We start from the raw sequence: 16,951 nt of genomic DNA, 5'->3' as shown, positions 1-16,951 counted from the left end.
AGTGAAACTGGACTCTTGACCAGCTGTTTACCCATTAAAAACACTTACTGGAATATATTTGCATATATTTATGAAAGGAAAAAATATAATCACTTTATTTTCAGAATACAGACTAAATCCCACTGTAAAATAATGAGCAAACAGACACAAATAAAACACTCCGCACTTAAAAAGAGCCTCACTTTGCCATTGTCTGCTGAACACAGCGTTTGCTCTGCGGTGCACACAGCTCTCCAACAGCAGCTGAGTACTCACAGGAGCTACACTTCATATATTATAACCCCAAAAACTACTCTCATTTTGCATATAAATGCTACATTTTCCTGTACGCCTTGAAATACTAGTTAGGTACAATACTACCTTGTCATCTCTGCTCCCACGCTATGCTGGGTCCCCCTCGCACCCTTCCAAAGTGACAAGAATTACTTCTACAGGGGTAAGCTCAGCAATACAAACTCTGAATTTAAAGATGAGAAAGGTGGCACCCAGCAATCTGCAGCCTGTGAATAAGAAGCATGTGCAGCATGGATGTAAATACAGTCAAGTTCAACACACACACGCAGACAATCTAGTCCATAAAGCTTTCTGCACAGCACAGCTCCTTCCATTCCCAAGCTTCTCCTAGAAAAATTAGTCCTTCTCAAATGTAATTCATTTAAAGCAGCCAACAAAATTTCATTTCACATGCCATCAATGGTCGTTGCTGCTTGTAATAAATTGGAGATTTGGCTTTAAACAAGAGACTCACTTGCAAAACACAAAGGTCACCAGTGGCTCCTACGCAGCTTCACAAAGCATTGCAGATGGTCATCTCCTGCCACCAGAAGTGGCCTACAGTGTTCTGCCATTTTAAACAAGCATCTTATCATTCTCCAGAGAACACAACTGAGGTTGCCTGCGACTCCTACTTACAGCATTCAGCATAAAGAAGCATTACAGTCCATTTTACAAAACTCACTGGTGGCAAAGGCTCCTTCACCTGAAAACTGGGTGACCTGGACTGTGATGGTAAAGGCCAGCAATGTCTCATTTTCTGCGTCCAAATGGCTACAGGAGAGAAGAGCTGACATAACTGCAGAGATATCTTACATCCCCCATGGAGCAGGAACAACCTCATTGCATCTTCAGGCTGCAGATGACATACCTAGGGCTCACAGTGATCCTGACCCAAGTATTAAAAAACTCAGTCTTTACACCTTGCACCTCCAATTGAATGTAAAGTTTACAATGAATGCCTTCAAGGAGCAATAAAGCAATTATTGGACCTTCTTCCAAGCAAACCCTAACTCAATGGCTCAGTACAAATTCACAGTGTAACGGAGGAGTACCAGCCAGTTGCTAGCAATGACCACAGTGGATCTTCAAGTTAGAATGGTGCTGAATCACTTCCTATGTTAAACCATTCTGTCTACAACCCTGTTTTATAGCTTCTCTGGTTAACCACTCTTCAAATCAGTTCTGACTGCAAACTCTGTCCTTAACTTAGCTGGTATAATAAAACTAATAATTATTTTCTGCCTACTGGTGTTCCCAATGCAATGCTGCCTATGCAAATGTAAAGCTAATCCTCCAGCAGGTGATCTAACTCAGGGCTGTTCTCCAATAGCAGATTGACAGAAGCAGGCTGCAGATTGCAAAGTCTCCAAGCTTTCCATACCAAAAGTGAGGTAGCAACAAAGAGCCTTTCAAACAGCACTGTTCCCATTATTTTCCCCAGCAATAAATCCCTTTCCCATACAATTTAGTGAGTAAACTAGAGGCTTCTGTGCAGCAGCGGAAGCAGAAAAGAGATGGCAAATAAATAATGAAGGATAAGAACTAGACCAAAAGTTTTGCAAAGTTTTCCTTTTTGGTACCAGCACTGAGCACTGCTCTTTTTCAGGTGGAGAGAGATACAAAACATTTCAGTCTTTTTGTGAGCTTAAAGTCCAAGTGACTTCTGCACAATCTGCTTGGCAATTTTATTAAATTGTTCTCTGTCTTCCCGCCACATCTTGGAGGCATCTACATTGGCTCCACTTTCATCATTTGGCTCTGAAACGAGAGAGATGGAAAGGTCTGTGGGCAAGCAGGGGACTGAGCAGCATCAGCTCATTTCTTCAGCAATGTCTGCACTGTCACTTCCCTGTGGCTCTGGTATATTTCCCCTGCTCGGCACAATTAAAGGAATTATAGTTGTAGCTGCTGGACTCCCTAACAGCTCTCATTTAATAAGAGAACACCGCAGCAAGGTAGGCTTCAGGCAAGAAACAAGTGGCAGAGAAAGACTGTTTCACTGGTGCTCTGGGGAGCTGAGCCCCAACATGCAGACAGAATACCACTGTGTGTCACCAGCAGTGCTGTCAAAGGTTTGTAAAACTGCACAGGGCTCCCTGCTACATATTTGTTCTGGTTCTGTGGCTTCACAAACACAAAGCCCCACAAAGCAGGCCACCCAAACAGGCTCTGCCCCTCTTTTGGATGGTTAGTTTTTTTTAATAGAACAAACAACACAAAACTCATCGTAAAATGCTTTCATTTCTGCAATATCTTTCATCTGAGGATTTCAAAGTGCTTTACAAAGTACACTAAGACCTTGCAACTCAAACACTTATTTTTGTAGAGAAGTAAGCTGAGGCAGGGAGTTTTTCAGGTTCATGGTCAGCATGCAGCAGGACAACTGTCACAAGATTATACAAGCCACTCAAAACACACTCTGCTCTGTTTCCCATTCTGGTCCAAATACACAACTCTACACTACCCTTAAAACCCAGCAGTCAGGATAGATGCACAAGACACTGTTTGGTAAATTCGGGTTTGCTCTGTTGGCAGATCCACAGCTGAGAGCTTGCCAGCAGCCTGGAGGAAGATGACAATTGATGTTTTACACTAATTCCTCTAAAAGCCATGGGGAAAACAGGATGAGAACAAGAGGGACCAGATGATTCCCCAGCAGAGCAGTCTAGGTAAGGTTGTACAACAAGCCATGTTCCTGGAGGGCACAGGGAGCCCAACAAGGCACTGGTCTCTAGACAGATTCCATCAGCAGGTTGCTATTTTGAAGCTGACACAGTCACAGATAAGAATCTTTTGCTTGTTCTTTGATCAGCTTTGCTGCTTCCAAAACCTAAACCTTCATCATTCCAAACTGATTCTTGGGGACACGCTTCTGCCTTTTCAGGCAGTTCAACAGCATTGTCTACAATGTGCAAAATATCCATCAGGAAGATGTGCATGAGAGATCTGATCCATAGTTCTTGCAGGATTTAAAGTAAGAAGTTGCACTGACTGTTTTCACCACACTCTGCTTCTCAAGAAGGCTTCCTTTATATCAGAGATGGCAGAATGGGTACATTTCCCAGGCTGCCAAACAAACAGAAATCAAGGGAACTGGCTGGGGAATAGAGGCCATGGACTCTTACCTAACATGCTGATTTATCTGCCTCATAATCCTTCAGTTGCTAAAGCCAAATCCATTACTGCTTTGTGCAAGAGCAGCTGAACTTCAGGACCCATTACCTGACCATCACCCTGTGCCTGGCTGCTGCTGACCAGAAGGAACACAGTGCAGTTGTCAGAAAGCTGGAAACCTGTTTACTAATTCAGTCTTTTTTTTCCGCCCTAATTATTTTTAAAAAATTGGTTTATTGATAAATAAATATTAAGTACTATGATTGCTTCCAAGTAGCTTAAGTGCAAAAATGCAAGGAGAAGCTTTAACTATGTATCAAGCAGAAGCTATCTGAGCTCCTGCTAATGAAACTCCAGCCCTTACCTGCCAGCATGCTAACGACAGACAAGAGGATCTTTTCCACACTCTGCACAGGACTCCACCGCTCAGCACTGCTCTCATATCCCATGGGATCATCGCCAGGAGCGTGAAGAATAGAGATGCAAACTCTCCCATCTGGGTAAACTGTGCAAGAAGTACAGGGGATTAACTATTACTCTAAGGAAACACTTGGCCCTTCTAGATCTTTCAGGCTTTGCCTACATATGACTGATATAAACCCAGTTTAAAATTTCCTTTTGCAAAAAACCTGGAAGACAAAAATCTAACAAAAGCTTCTGTTAAACAAATTTACAAATCATCTACTCCAAGGAAAGCTTGCTGGAAGCACTCAGATCACTTAGCAACCAATGAGAGGTTCAATGAGAGGTACAAGTAAGAGCTGCAGCCTGGTGGAACAAGCCCAGCATTAGTGCACAGCTAGAGCTCCAAGTAGGTGACTATTGTCCTGCTTAAATCACAGGGTAACAGTCATACATCACTGAACGCACGCTGGAGTTCTCCACTGGACCATGACTGTAAAAAAGAATAAAGCAAACTTCTCTGCTGCTTGTGACCTTGAATTTTCATTAACATGACCCAGCGTCATGGAAATGCCCACATGTAGCTGAGTCAGGCTGCTTGGGCATCTAGCAGCCCACCCCCACTTGCTATGCTGCATTCTGTGACACAAAGCAGCCCCTAGCACAGATTTGCAAGGCAAGCCCAGAGCTAGAATCACAGCATTCTGCATGGATGCAGATTGCCCCACCAAGAAGTCTGGGTGAATTAGTCCAGCTGGAGCAACAATGTGATTTGGCCATGCAGTTTCCATATGCCAACAGTTGCTGCAGATGTCAGATTGCAAAGGTGACACGGAACTGCCTCAGGCACTTGTGCACAGTTCTGTGCTGTCATGTGCAAACAGATGTGCTCCCCCATGAGAACAAAAATATGGGTTTGTCTGTGGATTAAATGGGCAAGAATCTGTGTCAGTAGTGCTTCGGGAAGAGAAAAGTAAAGGAACTTCAAGTAAATGCAAAATTCCTGGAATAAGATAATAAATAAATAGCTTCCCAGCTGAGACTAAGACTTGCATTGTACAAGTGTCGGAATGCCAGCTGAGAAGGAAACCTTAGGCAGCAGGGCAGTGTTTGTTGCTTATTGTTCTCAAGTGGCAGAGGCCTAATACCATCAAACATGGGTCCAGCTCATCAAATGTGGGTGATGACAACAATCTCATCACAATCCATGCTCATTTAGTAGATGCATTAACAATTGTACAGCAAATGCCAGGACTGACTCCGGAAAGTAGCTTCTGGGCTGTGAAAAGGAGCTTTAAGGTTTTTAATCAGTCCCAAGCAATAAGTTGTACTCATGGTTACTTCAATTCCTTCCATTTAAGTCCCAAAAGGAATAAAGCTGAGATATTGTCAGCTCTAGATTTGCAGCAAAAAGGCCAGCAAAGTCTTGAGTATTGAGGCCTGCAGATGTACCAGCTGCATGGACAGAGCACCCTGGACTTCAGAAAGATCATGCCTTTGTTTAATGGGAAAAAAAGTCATGCTGCCAACTAAAGCTGCATCCAAACTTTGGTCAATGTGAATAAATTTTCACCTAACACAAAACTACTTAAATACAAACCACAGAGCAATACTGGAAAGAGTCTGTATTGTTTTACTAAATCTTACATCGTGTACAAAACACTTTTGTTTTTTTATGAAGTAGTTACAGGTATTCCTGGAATGATCTTTAAGGCAGTGGAATTGTTGGAATCTACTGGGCTGTTTAACATCATAAAGTATATAAGGATTAATGTGACAAAGAGAGAGCAATCCTAGCAAAGAGCAGCACTGATGTGTAGCTGCTCATGCCTACTGAACAGACAGGGAGAGCACACTCATCAGGGTCAGGATGCCTGGGTCAGGATGCCTGCTCTCCCTCTGCAGAAGCTGTTTATGGTGTAAAAGCCCCCCGCTCCCCATGCAGCAGACTCACTGTTTGGATGGAACATCTCACACGTGAACCTCATCTTTGGAGGACTTAGTGGATAGTCAAGTGGGAAGCTCAAAATAGCAGGGAAAACCCCATACTCGAAACAGGTATCTTCAGGACCCCTAGAAAGAGACAAAAAGAGATTCACCTGAGTTACATATATTTCTTTCACCAGCTTCTTGTCTAATGAGACATCTTAGGTTTGGATTATATGATCTATTCCAGAATACTAAGAGTTAAAACACTCTCATCCCACACCTCATAAACTTAAATCCAAATTTGGGGTTTGGGAGGGAATGGGGGAAAAAAAATTAGAAAAAAAATCAAAGCTTGCGCACTAAATTACTAGGAAGGTCACAACATGGCTTAATTAGCAGGGTGTGTCTGGCTATAATTGGAGTATCTGGCTCCAAGGCATGTTCCAGGATTTGAGTGTCTGCACGTCAAGAGAAGGCAGAGGCAGGTGTGGGACTCCCATGTCTTTGAAGATGCTGTTAGGCTGCAGAGACAGAGATGTCAAATGCTGTAGCTCAAAAATAGCTTATAAAACCTAGGAGGATTCCAACAGCCAGTATCGAGTGCAACCACACCGTGTTTTGTAAAAATAAAAACGCAGCCCAGGGACCAAACCTGCCAGATGCAGGACAGCCCCACTGCTTTGCAAACTTCAGGCTTTTAGCCTTCCCTCCCTCAAATGTACGTAGAGAAGAAATAACTTCATCAAGGCTCCTGCAGAAACATTTCCTTCTTGTGTTCAGCATCCAGTTCAAAGCACAGTCAGGTGAGCATACAGCTATTTTATCCTCTCCACACAAAACATTTTTGGAAGGTAAGCAAAAGAGTTGATTTGACATGATTTATTCCAACTAGATGAACGCCCTGGAAGTTATAAAACAAATTCCATCTCCCCTGATTGGAAAGATGAGGGAACAGGCTTCGTCACTTAACATCTCAGCCAAGGAAACCTCCTGTCTTTACTAGACAGCTTTTGAAATGAGGATTCTATTGCCTGGGAAGAAAGATTTGGGAATATATTCGTGCCTGCACCTCCCAATCCACCAACGCATTCTCCATGCCAGAAGGAACAAAAAATCTCAAAGCCAAATGGTCAAAACCTCCATCCAGTTCAGACTGCATTGATAATATACAGAGAAAGAAAACAGAGGCAGGCAAAACCTAAAGCCCTACAGAGGGTCACTGTTAAACTCTGCAATTCAGAAGGCTTGGCTGACAGATAAACACAAGACCTCAAGTGCTTTAAACCTGAACGTTGACTCGAGGTGAGATTAGAGAAATGCAGCTATGCAGGAAGAGCTAAAGCATCTCAGCCATGTATGCCCCCTTTCTGTCTTTCCCTTAAATTTAGTCAGGACTCAATATTCACATCTGAGGGTAAACTGAATGCATTTTTTCACAAGTATTTTAATTCCAGCTGCATTTTCAAGGCTTATTGTTGAACTTCTAAGAGTATGTACATACAAGCATTGAAAAGCTGGTGGGTGTCTTCTGTTCTGAGAGCAAACACACAGCCTTAAGGGCTCTTCTGTCAATTACATTAACCCAGCATGCTCCATTTTAGGCCCTGAATTAAGGCACTGCTTTTGTTTCAGCCATTCATTGCTGCCAGGGTCAACTTCAAAGAAATTATTTAAGTTAATCCAAGACAGCATTTGCAACTACAAAACACACTGAAGACCACAACATTAAACCATGCTAAACTTGCTGCTTTCAGTTCTAAAAGGATTATGAGCAGGGCCAGCAAGGCAAAAAACACAGCACTTCTGCAGCCACACCACCTGCTCAGTAGAAATGTTGCAGCACATCACATTTTCAGGACCTCTGTGCCTTCTGCAGGGATTTTCCCTGAGGTTCTCCCTCTGATAAGGATTCCCCCAAGAAAAGCCCAGACCACAGCAGTGGCATCCTCCCCACTGAGCTAACAGGCCAGCAAACATCCCTTTTCCCATGGGATGCCCTTCTGCAAATTTCCTCCAGGCCCTGCACACCCAGATTGCAAGCTGTAAGGAGCTGCCAAGGGCAGCACCAAGCCCAAGAAGGACCCAAGCCATTATTAGTAATTAACATTTACTTCCCTTTAGTCCTCTTCAGTCTCAAGGATCACAGAGCTGTTTCTACCTTCCTGTAGCGTAAAAATCAGCATCTAGTCAGCTGCCATAGCACTTCATCTGTGTTATTCTTGGTGTGGCCAGGCCAGACGGGGCTTTGGGCAGTATGACCTAATGGAAGGGCAGAGGGTTGGAACTGTATCATCTTGAAGTCCCCTTTCAATCTAAGCATTCTGCAGTTCTATGATCACACAAGGCACTGGAACAACCAGAGCAATGTTCAGCTAGGGTCAGAGGGAACTTGTCACATGCATGTGAACCACCTGCATTACATCTGACTCAGTGACTGTGCACTGTGACCTAACCAGCCTCCCTTATCCTCTGCATGCATTTGTTTCTTTCCTTTCCCGTCTTGTTCCCAGCAACTATGGCAAAGACATCGATACGAATTCCAGAAGTTAACAAAAGATTGTATTATCCCTGCAGTGCATGTGCTAAATGTAGCTATGCTGACACCAGAGCAGAGAAAATCATGCTAGGAACAATTTCTGTGATACAAGACATAATACGAGATTCTGAACTCCTTGAGCTTGATGTTATTTAGGCAAGGGAAAAAAAAAAAAACAAGGGCAGTGTCTGCCAAAATAGAAGGGAAAATTGAAGTGATAACAGCAATTAATGCCATAACCATGGCTTCAAGTACATTTGTAAATGGTTTCTCATTTGTAAAAAAAAAAAAAAAAAAAAAAAAAGGGTGGAAAAAGACCAAACCCCACAGTCATCAGATGCTGAAGAGGGGAATTCCACGCTAGAGGACAAAACTTGGTCTTGAAATGTTAAATTCATGAGCTTGCAATAACATAACACAGCCGCCTGTCAGACCTCACGCAGTGTCAAGGCATTGAGCTGATAAACTCCATTGACATGCTGGGGCTATTTATCACCAGGAACGAGGTACCTGGCTGCAAAGGTTTGGTTTTTGTAAATACTCCAAGTCAGTTACTGTTTGATGCCTTATCAGAAGGGCACACTTAACAGCAGGCTGTAAGCTTTCACTATTCAGAATAATTACCACGATGTATTTCAACCTACAGCACTAATCCAAAAGCATAAGAACTGTCCTATCTTTCAGTCATGTCAATGCAGAATGCTTATGCTCAGCATTTATCCAGCACTGCTGCTGCAGGCAAGAACATCAGGAATACAAACTAGTATTGTTACTTATTATATTAAAAAAAAGCCATTTAAAATAATCTCTGGGCCAAGTTTCCACATCAGTCTCTGTAACATCACCCAGCCCCCCTGCAGATAGATAGATGGGCAATGTCTTTTCCTCTTAAGTCTCTTTTTCTTCAATTTTGTTTGTGATTATTAGTACTCTAGCTTTCTAGAAAGTGTGTGGAGAGAAGAATATTTTGCTCTCTTTTCATTACCACAGCACTTACCTACGTTTGCATTTCATCCGTTTGCATTTCATCCTTCTCAAACCTAAATCAGACTTACTTTAATCACCTCATCTGCACTTCTTTCAATCCCACAGTCTCACACAGCACATTTGAGATTACAAAACACTCAAGAAGATTATCACAAACATAAACAAGTCATGTAGCTGGCTTTCCAAATGTACTCAAACATGTTTACCAATAGAGTATTGTAAAGAGATTAAAGTAACCCAACCTGCTTAGGGTAAACATGTTTCTATTGTACCACAGCTTCAGAATTTAGCAGATCTTAAAATATGATTTTATTATGACACACACACAATTCAGAAACTAAAAGCACCTCCACCTCTCATTTAGCGCTGACAAAGACCTGAAGCTCAACACTCAGCACTTTAAAGGGCTTTCAAGTCTGCAAGCAGATCCTCTGCTGTTTAAGAATTTGTGAGGGGAAACAACAGAAAAAGGTATTTTCTAGGTAATTAATCAAATACAGAAGTATTCTGTGTGCCCCCCATGAAAGCTGTCATCAACCACAAAATCTCTGTTTCTAGAAAGTAGTGATGGACAGAATTTCCTTCCACATTCCAAGAAGAGCAATAAATCCTCTGGGGTTTCTAAACACTGAGTGATGTACAGCTTTCTGAGCTGGCAGTAGGTACATTACAAAATGCATGTTTTAGAGAAGGGGTAACTGTTCCACTTACAGAAAGAAAAGTAAGATCCCATGGTTGCCTAAGGTGACAGGTTTTGACTGTAGTCATCTACCTAACTCCATGACTGGAGTTTACCTTCAGGAGACTGAACTCCCAGAAAGTGCAACCTGCTCATCACAGGATGTCCTGCTGCAACCAGCTCTCTGTGTCAACCCACGAACAAGCAGTGGTAATCCAAATCTCTACCAAGGATTAAAATAATTTAGAGCCTCATGCTTGCAAGAAAGCAGGATCACCCACGCAGCTCGTACAGAATAGGTGATACACTACAGCTTGATAGGAATGGCATTGTTTGTGTATCAGCTGCTTTTCCACCCTTGGACAACACTCTCCAAGGGGTCATGCACCACAAGGAGCTGTGCTGAAAGCCTGCCCTGTGCCCAGCCCCAAACAGGGACAGCAAACACAGCTCTTACCAAAGAGCACAAGAAATGCAGTGTGGATTAGCCCTACCGACAGGTTATCAGCTGCAGGACTGGAACTTCCTCATCTCATTGTTTTGTGTCACATGTATACATTGTCAGACCTCCTCCTTCCCCTTCAACAACTTTCTAGAACTTCTATCATCTTGTAAAAATCACCATGCACCCAAAAACTCCCCAAAAAAGGATACAGACAGCATGAGTAAGGCAGTAGAAGCAAGAGAGGACTTGTAAGCTGCTGGGTAAGACCTTGTCTTTTCAAGGTAACTTCAGCTGTGAACAACTGTACCCATCAGCTCAGGAACAGAAGGATGCAGCCTTGGAAGAAGTCTGTCACCCCCCAGAACACAGCAGAGAGTGATCAGAGCTGTTCACCAGCAGAAGAATTCTACAAGGAACCACCACACCCAACATCTTCTCAAGAGCAGCTGTTCCATGAAATGTAAAGAATTTTAAAAGATTTTTAAAGTGTCGTTTTGCTGTTGTTTTTTTTTGTTTGTTTGTTTGTTATTTTCAATGCTATCTCAGATCAATACTCTTTCAATTTTCCTACAAAAAATCTGAATAGTAAGTAAACTAATTTTAGACAATGATTTTTTTTTTCTCCTATCACTTATGGTCTATCTGGCCACTTTGCTCCCCTTAAAACTTGAGGAAACTTGTCCTGTATTTGCAGTTGAGCAATGTTTGTGTGATCTACAAGCAATTTATGGTTTCCAGCAGTGTTTGTATACACAACGTATCCAGTGGAGCCAAATGATGACTCTTGTAAAATCTGCAAGTTCCATGCCAAGTGTTTCTTATTATGACACCTGCATGACAAATCATCACTTAAGCTGCCCCGTCACTCTGTTTAAATTCCAAATATAATTTCCAGTTTGAATCAGAAAATAAGTTCCCAGACAGAGATAGGCCAAAGTCAATGTAATGCAAAACTAGGGAGATTTTTTTTTTTAATATTCTTGTTCTCCCAGAAGGTACTCAAGGAGTACAAGTGCTGCTTTCAGAAAAAGAAGCAATATTGACTCACATAATCAGAGCTTCCCACTCAAAGAAGTTTTCTTCGTTCATAGGACCTAAGAGGAAAAAAAAAAAAAACATGAAACAATGCTCAGAGCTGCCTGAAAGTAAGGCTCCAACTTCAAAGTACACAAGCTTGTCAACATCTTACCTGCTACTATCCCTTCTGGTGGGTTCAGAGTCAGTTCTATAAAAGAAAAAGGACAAGGAGCGTTAACACAGCTGAGAAAACCACAGGAGGAATCTTCTGGCTTTGCTTTTCTGGGCAAGGTTTGACATCAAGAAGGTCAATGCAAGACAATTTTCTAAGCAAAATGATTGCAGAATCATAGAATGGTTTGTGTCTGCAGGGACCTTAAACACCATCAAGTTCCACCTCCCTGCTGTGAGGGGCTGAACACAGTGCTTCAGGTGGGGCTTCATAAGGGCAGAGAGGAGGACACTACCCCCCCCCGACCTGCTGGCCATGCTGCTTTTAATGCAGCCCAGCATACAGCTGGCCTTCAGGACTGCAAGCACGCACTGTCCCAAAACACACCCAAGGGACACCACATGGACACGGAGCTTCTGACCACAACAGTTTGAGTGCAACCATCCAGCTAACTCATCATCCACCCAGCAGTCCATCCATCACGTCCATATCTCTCTGTTTTAGAGACAAGGACATTGTCTGAGGTCCTTTTTCAAGATCTCAAAACTTGTCTTCCCAGTGGGAGGAAACTGGGAAGGAAGGCAAAAAAAATCCCTTTTCACAAGCATGGGGCACTGTGCTATTGGGTATAAAGGTATGCACTCAGCAAACAAGTTGTACTGTTACAGCCTATTTGTGCCAACTTAGACTTCACAGCATGTCCACACAAAACCCAAAACAACACTAAAAGGTGAAAAAGCAGAAGCAGAGAGATAATAACAAGTGCCTCTGTGCTGCAGATCTAAACCATCTCGCCCCGTGCGGCCTGGGAAGTGCAAGTTAAGAGATCAACAGCACAGCTGTGGATGCACACAGAATGCTCTGACTGACCCACCCTTGCTCTGTATAGGAAGTGGATGCAGTTCCCAATTCATCAGTGACTTCTAGCAGCAACTCACACCATGCAAACACCAACCACAGAGCACCACATGCATTCTGCAACCTGAAAACAAGCAGCAACGCATCACCAGGGAAGATGAAAAGTTATGAAGTGCTGAATGAGAGGCTTAACCTAATTCCTGCTAGGTTGTAAGCAAGAGCTGTGGGTAACGCTGCACAAACCAGAGCAAAGATTTTTGTCTCAAAGTGGTGATGGATTCAAAAGCCATTGAGATATGCTGGCAGGAAAGACAGTAAAACCCTCCGGCTCACTCAGATTGCCATCAGCTTCAGCACAGATTCAAGTTCAAAAGAAGAGCAGCAGGTGGAGGTCAGTACCAGGGCTGAACACATCCTGAATATGAGAACAGGGACATTACAGAGCAGGTTTTTCCAGCTTGACAGTGGGTCTGCAGCAGCTCTGCTTGCAGATGGTTCTAGGGAGATGGAGGTGTCAAACCTGGGAGCTCATGGAGCTATTTGGACCCATATTGGGGCTCTTTCTTTAAGGGAAAACAAACAAGACCCCACAGTTCTGCTACTTCCCACAGTTTTCCCTGAAAATCCAGAGAGCTCTGATATTTCAGACCCTATGCTGATGGGGCTGGACGAATGGGCTGGAAGCTGTGCTGAGGGGTTCTGTACAGCTCTCCAAGCAAAGCTGGGTGCTGGGAATCATGATGCAAATCCCCAAAGCAAGGAACCTGCAAGGCGATGGAAGCTCACTTCTTCACTTCTGCCTGCTCACCTCTCCCCTTGGACATCAGTCGGGTTTCCATCCTGAAGGACCAGGCAAGGCAGTAACTGGGCAGTGAATGGGCACAGGAGCTTTGATTTGGAGGAGATATTTAGGATGAAGAAAGGCCTTTTACACGTGGATAGTCACATGGTTTGTCTAGAACCACTCTAAAGGAAATGGGGTGCGCTGCATTCAAGAGCTGCAAAGCATGAGCTGCCAGGAGCTGGTGTGGCAGCAGCTGCTTCAGTCCCACTGCTTCTTTCAAAATAGAAATCAAAATAGGGCAAACACCCAATCAGCAGGGTCCTGCTGGAGGCCTCCGAGAGGCTGGAGAATGAACAGGCAATGTGGCAAAAAGGAGAAAATGGAAATTCAGAAAAGGAATCCTAAAAAAAAAAAAATTAAAAAAAAAATTTTTTTTTTTAGAGGCAGAATTTTTTTAGAAGAGGCAAACAAATAGGAAAAAACAAAGGAGCAGAGAGGCTCCAGGAAAAGCTGAGGCTGACAGGTAAGGCACTGGGCATTCACACCCCACTGGAGCTTCCCTGAGGTGTCCCAGGAGCCTGGGTGGCTGCAGGCCCTCTGCCATGCACATATGGCGAGTGCATGTGGGAGCAGCCCATGGCAGGCAGCCCACCAGCTGCCTCAGAACAATGCCTCTCTTCAGCACTGGGAGCACTTGGAGCAGTTGAAGCTTTGCATCCTCCACAAGGCATCCCATTCGATTTGTATGGCGGTTGTGCTGCACACAGTCAGGGGATTTGCTTCCAAATGCAAACACAATGAAGTCCCAGCTTGCAGCAGAGGAGCTAAGCCTTGTTTTAGAGCTTTGCTTTTAAGCCGAGACCGAATGAAAGGGAAAAGCTGGCACAACCAAAGCGCAGCACTTCTGCTGGAAACATGGGACAGATTTGGGTACACACAGGCTCAGTGCATCTGTTTCCATTTCACTGCCCCGCCCCTGGTGCTCTGCACGATGCAGATCTGCCTTATCCAAATTCCTGTTTTTAACCCTGTGCTGCTCCCAGCGATACCTGCCAGAGTTACAACCCACCACTCAGTCACCTCTTGCTTTTCTGTAAGGTGCATTAAACCAAGCACTGCGCATCCTGTGCACCTACAGCTTCGACTGAGTGTTTCCCAAGTAACCCATTTTAGATTTAAAACATACAAGATACCTTCAAGAGCATGCAGCAAGGAAATGGCAAAGGCAGAAACAGCAGGTTTCCTTCTCTTAAGTCTCGCAAGCATAAGCTCCTACTGAGAGATCAGTTTTAGGCTTTAATACTATTAAATATTGTAAATTGAGATTTTAACAAACATACACACCAGCAGGAATTGCATGCTTTTTTATATCTGATTTTTGAAAGCTTTACCTACGTGAGTATAAAAACACTCCAATATGTAAAACAGCAAATAGTCATCAGCCTTCAAACATGCAAACAAAGCTCTAAATGAGGACAAAAACAAAATGAATCTTATTGGTGCTCACAGGCACCTTCCCTTCAGCTCTACCTGGATGGGAAAACAGTGCCATTTCACAGCATCTCCCAAAAGCAAAAAGTAATGCTTTTCTGCTCCAATAGGTTGAAAGCTCTCACAGCATCAAGCATTTTTCACATACAGTAACAACAAACAGATTTAAACATGCACACACACAGAAAATTAACAGTCAAAACTTATTAAAAAAAAAAAAAAAAAGCAGGAAAGGAAAGAATCAGCAATCTGGTAAACAAAACGTAACCACCAGCAAGGCACTGACTGCCAAACAACTCTATCGCAACCAGAAGTACATAAAGGGAAGAGTAGAGAAAGAAGGAAGAAAACTTCAACAGAGCAGAACAAATTCTGCAAGGTTGCATCTTGGCAACCTGTGGGGAAGCATTAGGGAGGGGCTGGGATGTCTGGTGGTGAAGCTGGACAAGAACACCCATTAATAAACGACCCCAGCCATGAAGACAGCACAGGGCCATGCAGGCGACCACAGGAACTGAAAGCTCTGCTATGCTTCTGGAATTCAGGTGTGCAGGAGTACTGTGCCCTCAGTCACAGTGCATTATTTTGCCTTCCACAACACTCCATCCGCCTACTGTTGGGAAAGCGTAAGAGAGGATAATAAGCAAGATAGTATCTCAGGTCATGTCAAGTGCTGTATCAGGACACCATGCAAAGAAGATTCATGCAATGCCTGCCAGTAGCATTAAGTAACACCCTTTTCAATGTTCTTTAGTTAGTTAGTATCAGTTTTCTCTTAGCAATTCATCCGCGGATGGCATTTTAGTAAGATCATGGAGCTTCTCAATAACAAAGTATCAGAAGTACTTTGGGGACAGAGGGGACTTACACAGGAGAGCAGAAAAGAGCAGAGACCAGTCCTGCTGTGGCTGGTTTTTGGGTCAGCACTTCAGGATGACAACAGAGAAAGGCAGTGTGTCTAAGACACCACGTCAGCAGGCCAGGGCTGGCTGTCACCATCAGGTAGGTTAGAGCTCATGCCCTGCAGGATCCCTCAGGACCAAGCACAGGGTTTTGTCTGAAAACGTGTACCCAGAAATACTGTTTGGTACAGGCTGAAGCCATTCACCAAGGCAAAGTGAGAACCAGCTCTACATCCCTGAAGAGTAAAAGGCCTTCATATAGCATGAAGCAGGCAGCTAGCTCTTGTGGCCACTCCTTACAGCTCAACACCATCCTCCACCCAACAAACAGTGGATTTTCCTCTATCCCATTGCCTTTTGTTATGTAAAAGGCTGGAAAAATGAAAGACCAAAACCAACTAAACAAAAAGCAAACTGCCTATCTCTCAAACGAAAGCCACTTTTGGTCAACTCACGAGCACACCTGGAAGCAGGCTGTTGGTGCTGGCAGAAACACCCTGAGAGGGCCCCATCCTTCCAGCATCGGGCACCAGCAGCTCCCGAGGTCGGCAGAGGCTCCCGGCTCCCTCTGGCGGGGTGAGAGCAGCAGTGGCTCCCCTGGCCCCTCTGTCTGCTAGCCACAGCTCATCCAACTTTTACACAAACAAGTCGAGGTCATTCCTCATTAAGATGTATTTAAATGCGCTCACCAGCTGCGCACACCTTCACCTTTTTGAATCGTTTTGGGTTTTGTGTTAAGATGCCAGTAAGTCGTGCCCACCGCCCTGTGCTGCAGAACCTCTCCCTGCCCCCAGCCGCCCCTCCCCAACGCAGCTCCATGCCGTTCCCTCAGCACGCAGCTCAGCGCTGCCCATCGGCTCCCTGTGAGGAGCTGCAGCCGCCACGAGGGCTCCGCTCAGCTCCCGTGCTCAGGGCCGAACCCACCCCGGTCCCTCAGCACTGCTCACACACACACCGTGCCCTCAGACCCCTCCCCACCTCCGCACCCCCCGAACACTCTATCGCAGCCGCTATGCAGAGATCGGCCCCACAGCCGCCCCCGCCCCACAGCCCCTCTCGGTCTCAGGCAACCTTCAGGCAGTGAGGCCGCCCCCCCTACCCGCAGGACCCCCGGCCCTACAGCCAGCTCTCTCCCGAGCCCGGCGCCCCACACAGCCCGCAGCACCACGGCCCGGCCCCGCTACTCACGCTTGTACTCAGCCATCAGCCGCTTAAGCGCCGTGCCCGCCATAGCGCGGCCCGCAGCGCCCCGGCCCCACGCCGCTTCCGGGCGGACTGGCGGGGAGGAAGAGGGTAGGGGGCGCGCTAGCGCTCCGCCTCTATGGTGCGGGCCGAGTCCTCCCAGCGCTGGCCGCGAGC

At 44.8% G+C, this 16,951-nt stretch overlaps 1 protein-coding gene across 2 annotated transcripts; it reads right to left on the bottom strand.

Moving 5' to 3' along the window:
- Window positions 1-1,830: 1,830 nt before the first annotated feature.
- Window positions 1,831-16,938, bottom strand: UBE2G2 (ubiquitin conjugating enzyme E2 G2). Of its 2 annotated transcripts, XM_090147139.1 has the most exons (7): window positions 16,781-16,936; window positions 11,558-11,593; window positions 11,417-11,462; window positions 7,880-7,980; window positions 5,747-5,865; window positions 3,755-3,895; window positions 1,831-2,034 (listed from the first exon to the last, which is right to left on the bottom strand). In XM_090147139.1, the coding sequence occupies exons 5-7, from the start codon at window positions 5,778-5,780 to the stop codon at window positions 1,922-1,924; spliced, it is 288 nt and encodes a 95-aa protein (XP_090003265.1). In that variant the 5' UTR covers window positions 5,781-5,865; window positions 7,880-7,980; window positions 11,417-11,462; window positions 11,558-11,593; window positions 16,781-16,936; the 3' UTR covers window positions 1,831-1,921. The 2 variants fall into 2 exon arrangements, with proteins under 2 accessions (XP_090003265.1, XP_031452316.1); XM_031596456.2 differs by lacking the exon at window positions 7,880-7,980 and having other exon boundaries at window positions 16,781-16,938.
- Between the last annotated feature and the right edge of the window lie 13 nt (window positions 16,939-16,951).

This window comes from Phasianus colchicus, chromosome 10, assembly GCF_987193195.1.
Source record: "Phasianus colchicus chromosome 10, bPhaCol1.hap1.1, whole genome shotgun sequence".
Lineage (NCBI taxonomy): Eukaryota > Metazoa > Chordata > Aves > Galliformes > Phasianidae > Phasianus > Phasianus colchicus.
The sequence above is the reverse complement of the archived record's forward strand: the minus strand, read 5'-3'. Positions and strand labels throughout refer to the sequence as shown.

Coding starts and splice junctions, on each gene's coding strand:
- UBE2G2 (XM_031596456.2), bottom strand. CDS start 16,823: ATGGCGGGCACGGCGCTTAAGCGGCTGATGGCTGAGTACAAGC. Junction 3,896..5,746: donor TGAGATGTTCCATCCAAACA/GTGAGTCTGCTG, acceptor CTTCTTGCACAG/TTTACCCAGATGGGAGAGTT. Junction 2,035..3,754: donor TGTCGTTAGCATGCTGGCAG/GTAAGGGCTGGA, acceptor CTCTCGTTTCAG/AGCCAAATGATGAAAGTGGA.